The following is a 19,571-nucleotide window of genomic DNA, read 5'->3' as shown; positions in this document are numbered from 1 at the left end:
ATTTTTCCAGTTGTGGGAATCAAACCCACATCCTTGGACTTAGAAAGCAGGGTCGTTGCCAACTATAACTATTCCAATGCAGTTTGCCTGCATCGAAAGCGTATTTTTTTTTTTTTTATAAATAAGGTGTCGGTGGCTCCCTCTGTAGGATTTATGATGTTATGACGAATTCAATATCACGGGACAATAATAGAATATACAGACACTGAAAAACATTAAAGTTCATCACACAAACATTTTCCAGTTGTGGGAATCAAACCCACATCCTTGGACTTAGAAAGCAGGGTCGTTGCCAACTATAATGACTCCAATGCAGTTTTGCGTGCATCGAATGCGTCTATTTTTTTTATAAATAATGGGTCGGTGGCTCCCTCTGTAGGATTTATGATGTTATGACGAATTCAATATCACGGGACAATAATAGAATTCAGGAATTTATAATATTTGAATTATCTCTGGTCTTGTCTGTTGGAAGGCTTTTGCCGTGGCTAGTTACCACGTTAGAAAGACGTGCTACTAAGCGATTTAGCGTTCCGGTACGATGTCGTGTACAAACCGATTAGGGGTATAGTTTTAATATAAATGCCATACCCCTAACAGGTTAGCCCGTTATCATTTTAGACTGCAGCATCACTTACCAGCAGGTGAGATTACTGTCAAGGGCTTACTTGTAGTGGAATAAAAAAAGCAAAAAAAAAAAAGATTGGTATTAAATAAAAGCTAAGGCCATATATTTGTAGAAACCAAAGTTATTAAGATATTTTATAATAAACGGAATGGAAAGTATAGATGTGGCCTAAGATGGAACGCGCTCGCCTAGAAGATGCCTATTCACTCTTGTTTTAAAGATAGGTACCCACGTTGTAAGAATTCGAAAGCACAGAACTTGGAAACACAGAACTTGGAAGGTTGTTCCAAATCCCAGCGATGTGTATAAGAAAATAATCAGCAAATCAGCATTGTGCGAGTTTTTTGAATATTATTATAAATTTCAATTTGCATTTTTAAATTAAATAGGTAATGTTAAAATTTCTTATTTTTTTTACAGCGCCAAAGTGAACAAGGGTGTAGGAATAGAAAACTGCCACTACTTGAACGACGGCCTGTGGCAGATGAAACCTGTGAAATGAAGAGTTACGTTTAATGCCTAAAGTTATTATAAGTTTCTTTTTTAATTTAATAATGTAAAGTGATTAAAAGGGCTCTTTCCTTTCTGAGATTTGTTATTTATTTTACGTTACCTTCTTCTGCCTACTTGAAATTAATTCTGAACACAGATTAAATAAAATAATACCTAGTAACCTAAATAAGCCTAAAGCTTCTTTTTAGTAACCCAGAAATGTATACATTTTACTTTCATATCAATAACTTAAGAGGCGTGTATATGAATATATATATATATATATTATTGTGTATATGTGTTATTTGAATAGTAACTTTGAACCACATTAACAAAGAGAAACCGTTTATACGACTAATATTGAAGCATCAAAAACCACTTTAGTAGTGTTTCTCGAACAGAGGGCTAGTCACTTCATTCCATTTAGCGTGCATTTAGCAGTTGACAGTAATTATTTTACCTCTAATGTTCTAAACGTTTAGCATAAAATGGAAAAGTTTGTGAGCTAGAAATACTGCGCTGGTGTGGCGTGCTGCGCGCTCGGGGCGTTTTCAGTTTCTGAACACAATGCACTACATGCAATAGTCTGTATGTGGGTTCTGTATTTTCTTTATTCTATGCTTTGAACATTCGTTTTCTTGTTCGCCCACCTTATTAACAACGAAACATTTAAAATAAAAGCATCTAGAGTTATTTCCGACTATAAAATTAACCTAAAACTCCTCGGTTTTAAGTGGTACATACTGAAATGGTACTTTTTTTTCTTATTTATGTTTCGCGAGGAGCGCTGTTTACAGACGTGTGGACGACCCAGAAAGCAAATGTTTATTTAACTCTAAAGCTACTGTTTTAATACAGTAATAAGTCATTTAAGCTTGCGAGTGTTAAAATCTCATACGAAGGGAAAGTTAAACTAAGTTATTGATCTGAAGGTAAAATTTCAATTTATGAGTTTCAGTAGAAGCAATTAAGTTTTAGTTAAATTTGCTCTCCATCCAAAATATCCACAGTTGCAGACTTATTAGTTGTTGCACGTACACTGCTGGACATAGGTTTTCTACAGAATCCCTCGGTTCTCAGAGCTATGTACCTAACCCATTATCACTTTAATTTCCTAAAGCTGTGATTGTAGTAGCTCTACTTCTAGTGATACTCTCCTTTCGAATTTTGATCACTGTTCATTTTTATAAATTTAAAATTCATATAAAAAATTTCGGAACCGACAGGATTTTAACCTGCGACTCTCTGGCAATCGCGGCGTTGGGTCTCCTACCGTCGATGCCGAAATTAGTATATGCCTTTCACATCAGTCTTATAGCGACTGTAGCGTCGTCTAGTAGGAAACGTTGCACGTTTCGATCTACTTTTTCAAAGGTCCATATTACAATGACACTTTAATATCTACCTTCATTTTATTATACTTAACAAGAAAATAATAACCCTTTCTTGCAGAGGATTTCTTGCAATTTTTATAAAACAGGAGTTGATGGAAAAAAAGTTTAAACTCCAAAGCTTGTCTACAGTACCCTAACCATCAAGAACACCTAAGGTGTGTGGGTGGTGGTGGGTGTTGGGTAAGGCAAATACTCAGCTGATCCTTTGTAACTTATAATTTGTTTTTATGTCTCCACTATATGCAGCGCATATACCACCACCATATATCCCATCATTATCTACAGGCTGTGGTGGTGGTGGTTAGTAAATGGGATGTTTTCAGATTCGTACCAAGAAAAAGCACCTAGCAAATAAATAAAAAAATATTATTTTCTTTAAAGAGTGATTAACAAACATCCATATTGTGCTACACTAAAGTAGTACTGCGCATTTCGGAGTACCAAAAATTTAAATTTGGTGCGTTTTAACATTCCAATTCATCAATATGTCATCTTAACGGTAACCTTTGTTATTTTATCGTAATAAACATTAAACGAGTATATTTAAAATTAATCAATCATTTATTTATTCACACTAATATTTATATCCTTAAGGGCATATATGAACGAAAAGTTAATAAAAAAAAATTATTGTAATAATTACAATGTTGTAGTTTGACATTCGAACAAGAGAAATAATGTTATAGAAAACGAAACGTATGTTTTTGTGAAAATGGCGACAGCGCTTGTTAGTTCGTCTCGTCAGGGTAAATAATTATTTTTTATATGGGAAAGGCATTAATTAAACTTATGAATTAATTAAAATGTTTACGTGACAACGTAAAATAATATTGAGACTTTTTCCCTTTACCTTATTGTCCATTATAAATACTTGTGTTCTTGTGACATTATTTATCAGCTGTTAGAAAAAACATTGAGAACTGTCCGATTTTGTGATTTAAACTTGTTTAAAAAACAATTAAATAATTGTTTGCTTAACACAAAGGTCATAAATGTGAATTGTTCAACATTTCCATTACGCAATGTTAATTTCAAATATAGAAGTTCAAAGTTCATTTAACCTATCACATATTGTTTTGGTTTTAAACTTCCAATATTAAAGTGAAAAAAAGTGTATTGCTTTACAGTGGGGAGGTTAACAAATGCTGCTAGAAGGCTCTATTCTGATGTATATCCTAAAATAACAACCCATTATACTATTCATCCCCGTGACAAGGATCCAAGATGGAAAGGTAAGTTGTTGCTATGTATTCTTAAATATTTAGTAACAGTTATCTCGTTTTTGCTCTGATAGTCATTAAGAACATCGGTAGGTCTTGGTTGCGTCATGCCCTGTATATGGAAAAAACTATCACAAATAAAGAATATCTTTGAATATCTTGAATACATGGTTTTTCTTAAACCAAAATGAATTTACAACACAGATTAAATACTTATTAGTTTTGGTAAAATGCTTACTAACATTGCAAAATTAAAAGCATGTAGCTATCTTTACAGGAAAACTGAAAGTTTTCTATAAAAAGTACCAAAACCCAACTCTTGTTTGTTATCTCTTATCACATACAACCATTTTGTTATCTTCTATCTCATAGAATTTCAAAGTTTATTTGTAGTGGTAATGAATGTTGGGGAGAAAACATTATATACCTTCAAGTGTTTAACTCACTTTTTGTAACTAATTGATGTTTTACATCTATCTTCTATATATATAAAAGAAAGTTGTGTTAGTTACACCATTTATAACTCAAGAACGGCTGGACCAATTTCTATGATATTTAATTTTTTGGAGTCCTCTTAGACGGGAATAGGATAATAAGTATTAAAATATAACATTCATAAAAAAAATATCTGCAGTACAAAGTTCGCCGGGACAGCTAGTATATGATATATACAAGTAATGCACTATGTTCGGCAAGTCTCAGTGAAGGTTTCTTCACTATAAAGTTTAAAATCTTGCAAAAGGATCCCTAAATAAAAAAATGTTTACACACAAGCAATACTTTAAAAGACTTATCCAAGAACATCCCACACAATGAGACAGATGAAAAAATAAATAAAGACATTACATTAAAGTTGCATTCCCACCTAAAGCTTAGCCTAGAATTTAGTTTTAGTTGTTAGTCAGCATAATAATTTATATGTTTATCTATGCTCAATAACAGCTTTGTAGTACTAAGCTAAGCCACCGGCTAACAGTAGTATATCAAGGTTCCTTGTTAAAACCCTGAAAGTGGATGAATAGATTGTTTATATAAAAAGTCAAGTATGAAAATATGGTCTATAATAGATGGATCTATCAGAAACTTGAAGTTATTATATCCTCATCACCAGATGTGAGCATGGAGCGTGTTGCGGAGGAGACAGATATCCTCATCATAGGAGGGGGCCCAGCAGGTATGGCTGCTGCCATCAGAGCACGACAGATTGCGGAGGAAAAGGGAGCTGTATGTATCACATTTTTTTGCAGTATTTATAGTTGTGATAAAACAGTTCAGTGGCTATATGAGAGAGAGAAACAGCTGAGTATTTACTTTTATAGCATAATGTAGATAGTTATTTTCAGCTTAGCAGTATTTAAAAAGTTGTATATAATAGAGGAATTTCTTAATCATAAGGTTTCTTAGAACCAATGGCTCTACTCTACCACATAAAATAAGAAAGAATAATAATAATTGATAAAATAGCCATTGCTGAGTTTCTCACCATACTCTACATTCCAAACCCATGGTAGAGTATGCATATGGCCATTATCTGAGTTGTTCCATCATAAATGTGTGTCGCTCTGAAGTGTGAAAGGGACAGATTGATAAAAAAACTTATGACCAAGCAATTCAAATAATACTAAAAATTGCATTGCAAAGATAAATGAACTAACAAATTATTCAATGCACAGGAACTACGAGTAACTCTATTAGAAAAAGCGGCGGAAGCTGGGGGGCACATTCTCTCTGGTGCCTGTGTTGATCCAATAGCTTTGAACGAGCTAATACCAGACTGGAAGGAGAAAGGTGCTCCTTTAAACACGGAGGTGACGTCTGACAAGTTTGGACTATTGACTAAAAGTGGGAGGATACCCATACCTGTATTTGCTGGTAAGTAAATTGTGTGTAAGTGTTAACACTCAAAAAATTTTCGGCCGATTGGCGCAGTTTGCAGCGACCCTGCTTTCTGAACCCCCAAGGCCGTGGGTTCAATTCCCACTACTGGAAAATGTTTGTGTGATGAGCATGAATGTTTTTCATTGTCTGGGTGTTTATATGTATATCATAAAAATATTCATCAGGCATCTTAGTACCCATAACAGCTACGCTTACTTTGTGGCTAGATGGCGATGTTTGTATTGTCGTAGTATATTTATTTATTTATAACTATCACAAGAAATGTAGATAATAACCTTAGATTGGATCAGTTAACGTTTCTGGTCATGACTTGGTGAAGCTGGTCAAGAGTGGTCACAACCAAGTTTACTGTCAAGTTTAAAGTGTAGTAAACTTTACAGCGTACAGCTATCAGCCATGCTCACTGATAGCCATACACCGTCAAGTTTACTGGATGCTGCTTTAAGTCGGCTGCAAACTTGATTATATGACTCTTGATTGTGTATGTGCAGTATTGGTTCTGGCTCGGCTACACTAGAACTATTAAGGGTTAATATGAATGGAGGTTTCTTGATTCCGAAATATTTTCTTTGCAGGTTTGCCAAATTACAATCACGGTAACTACGTAGTGCGATTGGGTCACTTAGTGAGATGGATGTCGGAACAAGCTGAGGCTGTCGGTGCAGAGGTTATTATTATTATTATTATATATATATAGACTAAACAGATTTCGCTGATGCGTCTATATTATTTCTTGTGCTCGTTGTCATTTTGATGTTTGTCCAGTCTATTCTTATACTGATTCAGTAATACTGCACTCACTACATCTTCATGCAAGGTATTCGATATTTGTATAACTCTATTGCTGATAAATACTTCCAGTATTAGACGATGCCTGTCTAATTAATTTCTGTCTAGTTAATGTTGTTTGGCGCAGTGTGCAGCGACCCTGCTTTCTTAGTCCACGACCGTCTGGGTGTTTATCTGTATATTATAAGTATTTATGTATATTGTTCTTAAAAATTTTCATCAGTCATCTTAGTACCCATAACACAAGCTACGCTTACGGGGCTAGATGGCAATGTGTTAGTGAATAAATATTAAGAATGGAAAAAACTTTGAAGAATTACATTCAACAAGTACTTAATCAATTATCGCTTAATTAACTCCTCCACCACTATATTTATTGCCATAATATTGCAACATATGGTATATTTATCCATCTTACTATTTATCAGTCTACATAAATTGTATGGACCCAATACCAACCCAATACAGGGCATGGGTCTTCGCTCAGAATGAGAAGGGTTTAGGTCATAGTTCACCACAATGAGCAAGTGCGAATAGAATAAAAAAAAACCTTTGAGAAAAATATGAAGACTCAGACATAAAGGAAGTGGCATTTAATCGCTACTTAATTATTTTATAAATAAAAAAAAATATATATTAATTTTGGAATCGATGGTAGGAGAGTCGTAGCTTAGTATTATATGGGGTTATATGCCTCTAATAAAAAAGTTTATTAGAGGATTATATTATTAGTGGAAGCGCTGAGAGTCGCAGATTCAAATTTCGTAGAAATTTTTGTATGCATTTTAAAATGTACGAGTATATTGATATTTCCTTCAAGTGTAAATAAAAACACTAATGAAAATTATGAAATTATTTATTTATTTTATTTATTTAAACTCTTAATTTGTATACCACTACAAAGTTAGGAAAATAAAGGACGAATAGAGAGAAACACAAATACTGGAGTAGAATACAAAAGGCGGCGGCCTTACCGCTTAAAAGCGATCTCTGCCAGGCAACCTTAGGTTAGTACAATAAGAGCGAGAACAAATAGGTGGTGTTAAATTATTATAAACCTACATTCAAATAACTACATACGAATACATAAACAAAATATACACAAATAAAAACATAAAATAATATATGTATATATTTTACCCAATTATTAAAAGTTAGAATTATAATACTGCAGGTATGGCCGGGATGCGCGGGCGCAGAGCTTTTGTTCCGGGACGACGGTTCTCTGAAAGGAGTGGCCACTGGTGACGTCGGCATTTCTAAGGATGGCAGCCCCAAGGATATGTTCGAACGGGGCATGGAGTTCCATTCCAAAATCACCATATTCGCTGAAGGTAATATATGATATGTTATGTATTAACTACCTTTGTACTGGTCCCTTAAACCTAATTTTATAATACTGTCGAGGTATTAATTTTAACTCTGTATTTAAGCTCATATCAGCCATTGAACCTTACAAAATAAATTTACCATTAAGAATTCAATCTCTGATCTGGTCTCTCCTACACAAGTCCTACACCCAATTAAGCAGAATATTTTTTTTCTAGGATGCCATGGACATTTAACAAAGATGGTGTCCAACAAGTTTAATCTTAGAGAGAAAAGCGAACCACAATCTTATGGGATAGGCTTGAAAGAACTATGGGAGGTCAAGCCAGAGGTAAGTGTAATTACTTATAAATCAATTTATTAATTATACTCTTTATTTGCACACAAATAAAAATACAGAAAAAGAATAAAAAAAACATAGACAGTATACAAAAGACGGCCTTATCGCTTTGTAGCGAACTCTTCCAGGCAACCTCAAAAATCAAATCAATCAAATCAATCACTAGTCGGCAAGTCGCCAATATCCAATACAAAACCTGATTACTGCCTATCATTAAAAATGACTTGAAAGAAAGAATGGTTATTTTGGTATTTATAAATTCTACTACATATGCAGCCCTATATTTCAATCTTTTTATATACTTGTCTATTATATACACCCTTTACTAAATACTAAATAATTAAATAATTTATATACTACGACAAAGCACACATCGCCATCTAGCCCCAAAGTAAGCTTAGTTATGGCGTACTGAGATGATTGATGAATATTTTTATGAATAATATACATAAATACTTATAATATACATATAAACACCCAGACACTGAAAAACATTCATGCTCATCACACAAACATTTTCCAGTTGTGGGAATCGAACCCACGGCCTTTGACTCAGAAAGCAGGGTCGCTGCAAACTGCGCCAAATTCAAGTATTCAGTATCGCTAAGCCTTAAATGAGGGGTTGGCTGCTGTCCGCTGAGGAGTTCTGTCCTCTATCTCCAACCAGATTCATCAGATCTACACAATGTTTGGGCAAAATTGAACACATATTATTACACACTCTATAGTACAAAAATAATTATTTAAATCGGTTATAATTTGTCGGAGTTATGGTGTAAAATCGTCAAACACTTTCATCCCCTCTCCCAAAGGAACCGAGCTTAATGTCGGGATAAAAAGTATTCTATATTACTTCTAGCACTTCGAAGAATATGTTCACAAAGTTTCATGAGGATCGGTTAAGCACTTTTTGCGTGAAAGCGTAATAAACAAACTTACATTGACATTTATAATATTAGTAGGGATAGCACTATTTGGCATGTGTATACAATTGTGCCTTCTCGATGCGCACATAGCATGCAAATCCGCTGGGTACATAAGACTGCAGTAAACTGCTAAAAAAAAAATTTTAAAGTAATATAAAAAAAAATTAAAATACTAAAAAAAGAAAAACGAAAAGAAAATATTGTGGAGATAAAACTTACTTAAGCAATTAACTTTTTTGTATTTGTGTAGTCTGGTTTATGTATTAGTATGTATATGTTTGTCATGTATGTACTAAATAGTGTACCCCACCTATTAGTTTTTCTTTTTAGTTTTCCTAATCCTAAGGTTGCCCGGCAGAAATCGCTACTTAGCGATAAGGCTGCCTTTTGTATCCTGCTTAATTCTTCATGTTCTTGTTCTTTTTTTTTTTGCCTCGGTTTTCTGAGTGGTGTGCAAATATAAAGGATAAATAAATAAATAACTATTTCTTAACTTAAGCTTAACAAAAGGTATGTTATCGCTGAAGATATCTTTAAAGATAACGATAAACACTCTTAATATTCTTACAGAACCACAAACCAGGTTTAGTTGAACACACGATAGGCTGGCCCCTAGACAAGAACACGTATGGCGGTTCCTTTATATACCATCTGAAAGTTGAGGAGGGCGAAGCTCCCTTGGTCGCGGTCGGCTTTGTGGTCGGGTTGGACTATGCCAACCCCTACATCAGCCCCTTCAGAGAGTTCCAGAAGTTTAAAACTCACCCATACGTCAAGCCTATGTTTGAAGGTAAGATAAACCTATTACTAATATAACAGATGCCATAATTATATATATATATAATTATGGCATCTGTTATATATATATATATAATGTTATATATATATATATAATTATATATATATAATGTATTAATGATAACTTAACACTATTGTTCCTGAACTGTTTCTTGCAAACAAAAAAACAGAAAACTACGCAGTGACAACCATAACATCAGCTTTGTTGATATTTCAGGTAAAATGGGGTCATAAATACGGCAACTAAAACAAAGATTGAATTCGTAGGAAATATTTAAACATTTTCACAAATAAAAATACAAAATTTTCAATGACCGAAAATTCAGCTTTTTTGAATTTTTGGTTTTTTAGTATGTTATTTCTCTACTAAATCATGGCTAGCATGGGCGGAGAACATTTTCTGTACATTGAAAGGATAAAATGTTTAAATTCTCCCACAGTTTTCGACGGCCGAGTGGCGCAGTGGGCAGCGACCCTGCTTTCTGAGTCCAAGGTCGTGGGTTCGATTCCCACAACTGGAAAATGTTTGTGTGATGAACATGAATGTTTTTCAGTGTCTGGGTGTATATCTGTATATTATACGTATTTATGTGTATTATATTCATAAAAAATATTCAGCAGCTATCTTACTACCCATAACACAAGCTACGCTTACTTTGGGGCTAGATGGCGATGTGTGTATTGTCGTAGTATATTTATCATTATTATTTTATTTATAGTTTTATCCACTCTGAGCGTGCTATTTTTAAAGAGGGTAAACTTCTCCTTTGCCTGTTGCCGTGCTTTGGCAGGTAGCCTAATACATTTTATCCATAGTCAGTAATCAAGGGACAAAATGTAAAATCGTGTAGAGGGTGATAAAATTCAGCGTCTCTTGATTCTTAAATAACATTTTTTTTCTATTTCAGGTGGAACTCGTATTGCCTACGGAGCCAGGGCGCTAGTAGAGGGTGGTTGGCAATGCCTACCTGTGCCAGTCTTCCCCGGGGGATGTCTAGCAGGCGATACGGCCGGCTTCCTGAATGTGCCGAGGATTAAGGGCACTCACAATGCCATGAAAAGCGGTAAGTCCAAGTGCTTCTTACAACTTAGTAACTTCAATGGTTTTGAATGGCCGATTGGCGCAGTGGGCAGTGACCCTGCTTTCTGAGTTCAAGGCCGTGGGTTCGATTCCCACAATTGGAAAATGTTTGCGTGATGAACATGAATGTTTTTTAGTGTCTGGGTGTTTATATGTATATTATAAGTATTTATGTATGTTATTTACAAAAGTATTCATCAGTCATCTTAGCACCCATAACACAAGCTACGCTTACTTTGGGGCTAGGTGGCGATGTGTGTATTTTCGTAGTATATTTATTTATTTATTTATAATGTAAGAGTGAATACCTATTCACTCTTTACTTTGTAGGAGCGCCCTCCCAACTTAGACCTTATCATATTGCTCTCCATCAGACAAACTTTAAACGTTTTATAGGGTGTAACGTAGGGTTAACGTCCTATCGCCTTAATTATTTACACCGGGTAATTCATTTTAAGCTGGCACGGTGACCCCGCACCGGTAACGCAACAACGAGTCGCTGGGAGCCGCTGAAAACGAGTTGCCCACGACCGTGGATCTGGAAAAGACCTTTGTCGATAGCCTAAAAATTTAGCGAGTTTTACGTCACTCTAGCACTCATTGCCCACCTACGTAAGACTATTCGGCATTAAGGCCTCTTTCGACTAAATATTATAAATAATGTTCATGTATTACACAGATAAATTTCTTGTTGGATTTGTAACACAATTCTATCACGTATCTGCAAGTATTTTTACTAGTAACTTTGCTTATAAAAAAATTATAAAGGAAAAAACGGTTGAGCGTTTTACCCTATAATAAAAAAAGTCGTATTATATGTTTGGAAGAACTGAACCACAATTTTTAAGGTTATTTTAGTAATCAAGCACTAAAACGCCATACCTATAAACTCGAAAGGGTTGTTGCGCAGATTTATTTCATCGGTGTACACCAAAAATTTCTTTAGTTAAAGATAAAGTTAGCATATTTATGTATTATATTTTAGGCACTGTAAGCTAGATTTATCACATAATATTCATTCAAGTATGATCCGAAGTCCGTTGGTTTTTTGTTCAAAAATTTTCTACACTGTTTTGGTCAATTAAAGTTCTCAATCAGTGCTCAAATGAGATATTTTACGATTTATTTTCGAATGTAGCATATTTATGGTACTATTTAGCATTTCACGCATGTAGATTGGTGCATCAAGGCATAAAACAAACACACAAAGTTCCTCGCAATCGAAGTGAAAAGCAGAGTGCCATAAAACGCATTATTTCTTTAAATTAAGTTATTGTCTATAGTCGCTTACACATAGCCTAAAGTATACAGTCGCTTGCACATAGCCTAAAGTATACAGTCGCTTACACATATCCTAAAGTAAGACTTCAAGAGCATGAGAAGTGAATCAATATTGAGATAAATTATTTTTTAGGCATGTAGCGTTAAAGTATTTATTTTATTATAATTATATGTATGAACAATATATATTATATGTGTAGTATTAGAATTTATACCATGTAGTTTAGTTTGCAATATTTTTATGTAGGTAGAAATTTTATTTGCCGCACCAACCCGTCTTTATAAAAACTACTTTCGCCAAAGGTTGTCTGGGAGAGATCGCTTTAGCGATAAGACCGCCTTTGCACACCTAAACTAGTTTTTTTTTTTAAATTTGTAAATGTGTTTCTCTTTGTATTTTGTTTTTGTGTGTGCAATAAAGAATTTAATAATAATAATAATAATAATAAATTCCACAGGTATGCTAGCAGCGGAGACCGCTGTAGATATGGTGCTCTCAGGCGTGGCGACGCACGAAACCGGCGCCACGCCCACCGCCTACGAGGATAAACTTAAGGAATCCTACGTTTATAAAGAACTGAAGGTTAGTCAATTGTTCTAATTTTATTATACACAAATCCAAAATTAATTTAACTAGTGGTCGCCTACTGGTGGAAATTCGGCCATAATTAATTTAAAAAAAAAAGTTCTCCTGTCAAATACTATACTTCTACTATTACAGTTCTACTACTATACTTCTTTAATCACACTTGTCAATCTGCGTATTTTCTCAAACAAATTATTAAAAAAGAGTTTATATGCGTGTTGTGTTAAATACTTGGTAGAGTGTGTATATTTTTAACAAAATATATTAGCATTCTGCACTCCTCTATCTATTTAAACTACAAGTGTGGGAATTTTCATAATCAACCGTCTGCTAAAATTTTCGATTCCTGTATTAATATGTAGATTTTTATACATCGTGAAAATCTAAGAATTAATGAATACAATTGTTGCTCACCAGTTCAGTTGTACTCAAATTCAAAAGTATTTTTATTTTGTTACATAGTAAAAATCTTTAAAAAAGAATGAATTAATACACTTTTAATGCACCATTAACAAGTTTACAAAAAAAAAAAATAGAAAAATAACACAACACTGTTCTTATAATAAGGCGGCCTTATCGCAAGATCTTTCTTACTATGTTTAACGAAAGCCGATTGGAGCAGTGGGCAGCGACCGTGCTTTCTGAGTCAAGGCCGTGGGTTCGATTCCCACAACTGTGTGATGTTTTTCAGTGTTTGGGTGTTTATCTGTATATTATAAATTTATAACTTTCTATTTATATTATACATAAAAATATTCATCGGTCATCTTAGTACCCATAGCACAAGCTTCGCTTACTTTGAGACTAGATGGCGATTTGCGTATTGTCGTAGTATATATTTATTTTTTCCGATTTATTCACTGCAAACACATACATTGATATGCATGGAACAAAAGGTTATTTATTTTTTATTGTATTTATTTATTTTCACGAGAACGTAAATAAACTTATTCTATTATATTCTAGCAAGTCCGGAATTGCCGCCCGTCTTTCCACACGTCGCTTGGCTTGTACGGAGGAGTAGCATATTCTGCATTTTCAACGCTCGTGCGCGGCAAAGAACCTTGGACCTTGAGCCATGGGGGTAAGAGTAACATTTGCTTTTTACCCATGACGTAACGAGGACTGTATACCGGTCAGGGCATTTTTTGGACCAGACTGTTGAAATAATTTTTATTTTAAATATAAATTTCTTTTTATAAAAATAAGGTGCAATATATTTATAGAAACTTGTTATTCCTTAAGATTATATTTTTTTAAATTTGAATTTGTTGCAGGGGCGGATCACGCTCGATTGAAACCATCGAAGGCTTGTCAACCCATCGAATACCCTAAGCCTGATGGAGTTTTGACCTTCGATTTGCTTTCGTCCGTGGCGTTAACTGGTACGTATTTGATAAATAGGTTCTGGATTAAGTTTTAAGTTGAAACGATTTAAGAATAGTTCAGTTTAACTATATAAAACGTGTAAATGAAGAGGTACTTTAGAGGTACATTATGTACTGTCTCGGAGACTTATCTGTGAAAGAGAAAACCTAATAGTTTTTGAGTAAGCTGCTGCCATACTTTTAGCTGTAAGAAAGCAGATACAGCTCTAACATCGCATGCAAAATTAAAATCATGTGACTCCTCTCACTTTATTAAGTACGCGTCGCGTAGCGAAGGTACTATGCGTGTAACAGTCTTTTATCTTCAATAGGGTTGCCATAAGTTAACACTTACAATGTTTTAAATTCGTTTGTATGCAAAAATAAATATGCTTCTTTTGATTTAATATATTTACAGGGTGTTTCCTTATAAAATATACTTATGTATCCTTCAATATTGTTTCGTAATTCTTTTACACGTAAGTAAGTAAGAACAAATAACAAAGCAGAAGATAAAGGCAAAACTTTCTTCGTTTAAACAGATCGAATAGTAATATAATATTTAGCCGGTTTTCTCTTTTTTTATCACCATCCCACAATTACACTTAATGCTTAATAGTTAGAGCAATAAAAACATGCCTACATGTCTTACGTTTAGGTACTAATCACGAAGCGGATCAACCAGCTCATTTGACGCTGAAAGATGACTCGGTGCCTGTCAAGAGAAACCTGGCTGAGTTTGATGGACCCGAAGCAAGGTTTTGCCCGGCAGGTATGTTCAATTTATATAACAACCTAGTGATTGCCCGCTTTGCTCATCAATTTAATATCAGTAAAGGGCCTCCTGTTTGGTACTCAAGATAACCATAAACAAACCAGAACTTGATACTCTTGCATCTTGATAATTTATTTATTTATTTTTACACGCTTTTCATTAGCTTACTTAGTAAACAACTCCTTTGGACTTGATTTCGACCATCATTCAGACCGTCTGAATTCTTTCAAACTTTGTAGAAGTATCGAGGACCGATGAAAATACAATAATTTTATAAGACTATTCAGTGGCGTGCATTGCATATATGCAAATAAGCAGTGCATACCCTACCCTCAGGGTCTTAAAGAGCCTTCAGATAGGACCATTCAAGTTTTGTAATTTTAAAAACACTGAGTAAAAAATATATGAAAGCGCCATCTAGTAATGAGCGGCCAAACTTCTAGTTCAATTATATATTGGTCATTAATAGCGTACAAAATAAAATCTTCTACTTCGTATTTTAATTTTTAACCGTAAACGCTAAACATTTACCTTTTAAAACACGTAAAAATACCTATATTATTATTTAAATCTCATGTTATCGATTGCAGGGTAAATCAATTATTATGAATCACCCGACATATGACGCCCTCTACTGTTGCATAGAAATATCAAATAAAATAAGCACGCCCAAAGAAAGAATCGTTCTGCTAGATGTGTGCGTGCAAGTTAGTAGTGTGTGTCGTGTAATGTTATAATCGTGCGCTTGTACTTACAAGATTAGCATCGGTCCTGTGTGAACAGTTTCATTCATAAATTCTCTAAGTGTGGCTGTCTATAAGCACTGCTTACGGAAGTGGATAATCAATTACGTGTTTCATTTTTTCTATGAATAAAATGATTTGCTTGGTTTGTTATTGTTGTTAACGGTCATTATTCTTTTTTTAGAATTAAAAACATTATTCACAAATGTAAATACCTTTTAGTGTCTTTTAAGAAAATTAAGGAACTAATATTATCGAATTAGTCTTTCGTTTTGAAAATAATCTATGCAACCAAACGCTGTCTAAATTTTGAAAAATGAATAATTTAGGTTTTCCAGGAATCATTGGAAAGTGAGAGAGTTAACAATAAATATGGTTTCTATTTATTGTTTACATATCAAAATAAAATAGCGTTCGTACCCATACTTACAAAAAATTAAAGACATATTTTGACTAATTTCGATTGCAATATTATCATTAGCATATTCGATCGCCACTATTGTTTACCTTCGAACAATGCTGTATGGCGTTGGTGATAAATAAACGGTTCAAGTGCATAAATTCATAAACAGTAACTTATAAAAGTTTGAGTAGTGATAGTTTAATGTGTTAAGGTTAATGTATAGTTTATTCATTCATTTTATAATGAAAGCATATTCGTGCGGTCTTTGTTTGGGTTCAGTGTGCCTGGAAAAAGTACTCAGAGAAAACTTTAAATTATTAATTTATTACTTATATCGTAAAATTGTAAATCATTCGCAAAGGAAGGAGTGTACCAATGTTACAAATATCCCAAAAAAAGGTGATAAAGTAACACGTATATTTAATAATAAATATTACGAAAACTATTCTTGGCTAAGCGGCTTTGTACACACCAATCGATTATTTTGCTTTTCTTTTGTTTTATTGTCCAATATACGTAAAGTGTGGAATGATAAAGGATATTGTGATCTTAATAATTTTCATAAAGACGCTAAAAACATGATATGTTGGAAAAATATTATCATCATCAGTGTGCTTAGAAAATGCTGCCGAATGGTGTGTCATAATTTTGTGACGTAAATCAGGGTATGTACATTTATTCAATTAGCAGTAGATAGACGATAGTATTAAATCAATCAAAAATATAACTTTCGTAAAGTAATTTGATTATAAACCGTCTAAAATCTAAATTTTAATTTTACTTTATGTTTGTGTTGAACACCTTGTGCATACACTGGGTCCAAGGGCTATGCACGCCACTGAGACTATTGTTGTATTTACATTACAATTTTTCAATTTGCAAAATAAGATTTTTGTTAATTTGTATAATTTTAATCTATAATTGATTGATGTTAATTTTAATTTCCAACAATTATCTTTAGCCTTTTTCTCTAATATTGTCAAATTTGTGAATGGTGAATGGATAAAAAATAAATTTGCCCGAATAAAAATAATAGTGTATGAAAAAAAAAATTAAAAATATAAATATTACTCCATGTTTAATTTCGCCTTTTATTAAAGCTGAATGAGCAATGACATAAAATAAACTTGTCTGACTGTGATTATGAAATAACCACTAACCCGTCTGACTAGAGTAGTTATTAAAGGAAACTATTCCGTTGGGAGAGGCTTTTAGTCACAGTTAACAGTGGACTAGTACAGCTGGTATAAGCTATAGATGAATTCATCATTTCTTTTACAGGTGTGTACGAATTCGTCCCCATGGAGACTGGAGACGGACAGCGATTACAAATCAACGCACAAAATTGTATTCACTGTAAGTACTATTAAAATTTCAAAGTATTTACCAGTTCGGTATAAGTCATTAGTTTTTGCCCGCGGCTTCGTTCGTGGGAAGTTTTGATGACTATGTTACTCTCTGACCTGAAAATGTGGATCTCTTGCTTTGTGAAAAACAAAAAACTAATCTATCCCACGGAAACGGTACATTTTTCCGGGATAAATGTTCCAGACTATAATCAATCTCTGTGCTTAATTTCATCCCGATCTATTCCACCGGTCTGGCGTGATTGAGTAACAAACATCCATCCATCCAAAGTTCTGCCTTTCCAATATTAGTATATAGCGTAAAGGTTAAAAATTATGACGACCATTGAATATCGGAATCATCATCGAGATTACCAAGACGCGGTACGAAAAACTGTGCAGAATAGACGTATAGTTTATTGTATACCAAATGTTTTAGTGGATATAACACTAGATAACTTTTCATACATTACCAAATTCCGTATTATCGGCTTTAAGGTTCAGTATCGGTAAACAATACGTCTCCAAATGCCTGGGGTAGCATAATTGGTGCCCAGCAACTCTCATTGGAGCTGTTAGGTGGTTCTAAGCGAGGCGCCCCACTACCAACGTATAGGCTTAGTACAAAATTGGCTTGCTCGCAATCGAGGAGTCGTGTTCGCATATCGAACTCTGTATCGACGAAGTAAACTGGACCTAACGGCACTCGTCTTAGAGTCGCAAATCCTGAACTTCTGATTCTTATTAACAAACGTTCTGTCTAAAGCCCGCGCTTAAGAATTGTAGGCAAATTTGTCCTTTAATGCAATGTTAATAATATACAATTATTATTATATAAATATAAAAATTGCACCGGCAATGACGTGCCGCTAAGCGATTGAGCGTTCCGGTATGATGTCGCGTAGAAATCGAAAAGAGGTATGCGTTAAATATAACTACTATACTCCGTAACCATCTTGGACTGTGAGAGGTGAGATTGCAGCGAAGGGCTAACTTGTAGTGTAATACAAAAAAAAGAAGAAGAATCATTTAACTACGATGTATTTCTGTATTCGAAAACAACTCATCTATTGCGAGCTATCTACCTCACAACAGCTGTGGGACATTAATATGTCTGCTATAGTATTTTTGTTGTTTGATTAATCCTTCTTTATATTTCAGGTAAAACATGTGACATTAAAGATCCTTCTCAAAACATCAACTGGGTAGTGCCCGAAGGGGGTGGCGGCCCCGCCTACAATGGGATGTAAACAAAAAACTCCAAACAGGGTACTTTAAACTAATTTAGACAAAGCCAGAGATTACTCCTAAAAATAGCGTATATTATCTTCAAAACTTCTTTTTTTAAGTGGGGAATCTCTGTTAAATTGCCAACCAAAAAACGTTCTATAAAATCGGCGAAATCGATAAGTCAATTCTTAAATAATTATACGATTTTTACTATATTTTTAAGAGATGTTATAAACATTTTGCATTTCGATTCTTAATAAATATGATTAACCAAAAGAAAATAATGAAATAACGCCCTTCTATGCAATCATTTTTATCTATGGCAACAATACCATGAAAGAGTACAAAATCCGTTTTCTCCCCCAACAAAATGTGCAAGACTGCCATTCAAATAGCCAGTAATTAAAAAAGTTGTTTTCCTTATTGGTCTATAAAATACTTACATTTAAACGCACTAAAGTTGTTCAGCGCTGACTAAAAACAAACACTCGGTGATTTGAGTGGCGCCGTCTATTTAGCATAAAAGTGGTAGCCCCCATTTCAAATTGGCAACTGATTTATCATAGGTAATTGTTTTTTATTATTAAATTAGATTTGTGTTTGAAAGCGATGGTTGTACTGTGTATATGGCGTAATGAGCCGAGTCTTGGTATACTCATTGGAAGTACCAACGCGCAAGCATCTATATTGCCCACACCACACCCATTCGTTGCTCTATCCGACGGCCGAGTGTACACAATACACATGATTGTACTTTATCTTTAAACAAACACAAATTACATGCAGACTTCTTCTATCACACAGAGACAGTTTGGTTTATATTATTGTGAATTCACAATTACAATGTGTCGGCGGTTAGCCTGATAAAAATCGTTCAAATTGGTAACTCGTGAGAATCATTAAAAATAACTCTTATGTAATTTTTTTGTTTTTTTTTTAATTCT

At 34.1% G+C, this 19,571-nt stretch overlaps 2 protein-coding genes across 2 annotated transcripts in view; both read left to right on the top strand.

The window, feature by feature from the left end:
• Positions 1 to 1,219, top strand: part of LOC120625457 (malignant T-cell-amplified sequence 1 homolog) — a 41,466-nt gene extending 40,247 nt beyond the window's left edge. The window contains exon 5 of the mRNA XM_039892533.1: positions 1,049 to 1,219. Coding sequence (XP_039748467.1) covers positions 1,049 to 1,130 — 82 coding nt within the window. The 3' untranslated portion in view covers positions 1,131 to 1,219. The remainder of the gene's footprint in view (positions 1 to 1,048) is intronic.
• Positions 1,220 to 3,216: 1,997 nt separating this feature from the next.
• On the top strand, positions 3,217 to 19,385 carry LOC120625455 (electron transfer flavoprotein-ubiquinone oxidoreductase, mitochondrial). The gene is made up of 15 exons (XM_039892531.1): positions 3,217 to 3,260; positions 3,642 to 3,746; positions 4,846 to 4,958; positions 5,408 to 5,606; positions 6,209 to 6,300; positions 7,597 to 7,756; positions 7,970 to 8,082; positions 9,588 to 9,807; positions 10,724 to 10,879; positions 12,636 to 12,760; positions 13,730 to 13,847; positions 14,041 to 14,148; positions 14,789 to 14,902; positions 17,333 to 17,407; positions 18,559 to 19,385. Exons 1-15 carry the CDS (start codon positions 3,227 to 3,229, stop codon positions 18,645 to 18,647), a joined length of 1,821 nt encoding a protein of 606 aa, XP_039748465.1. The 5' UTR covers positions 3,217 to 3,226; the 3' UTR covers positions 18,648 to 19,385.
• Positions 19,386 to 19,571: the final 186 nt, after the last annotated feature.

This window comes from Pararge aegeria, chromosome 7 (assembly GCF_905163445.1).
Source record: "Pararge aegeria chromosome 7, ilParAegt1.1, whole genome shotgun sequence".
In the NCBI taxonomy this organism is placed as follows: Eukaryota; Metazoa; Arthropoda; class Insecta; order Lepidoptera; family Nymphalidae; genus Pararge; species Pararge aegeria.
This window is presented reverse-complemented; position numbering and strand designations above follow the sequence as displayed.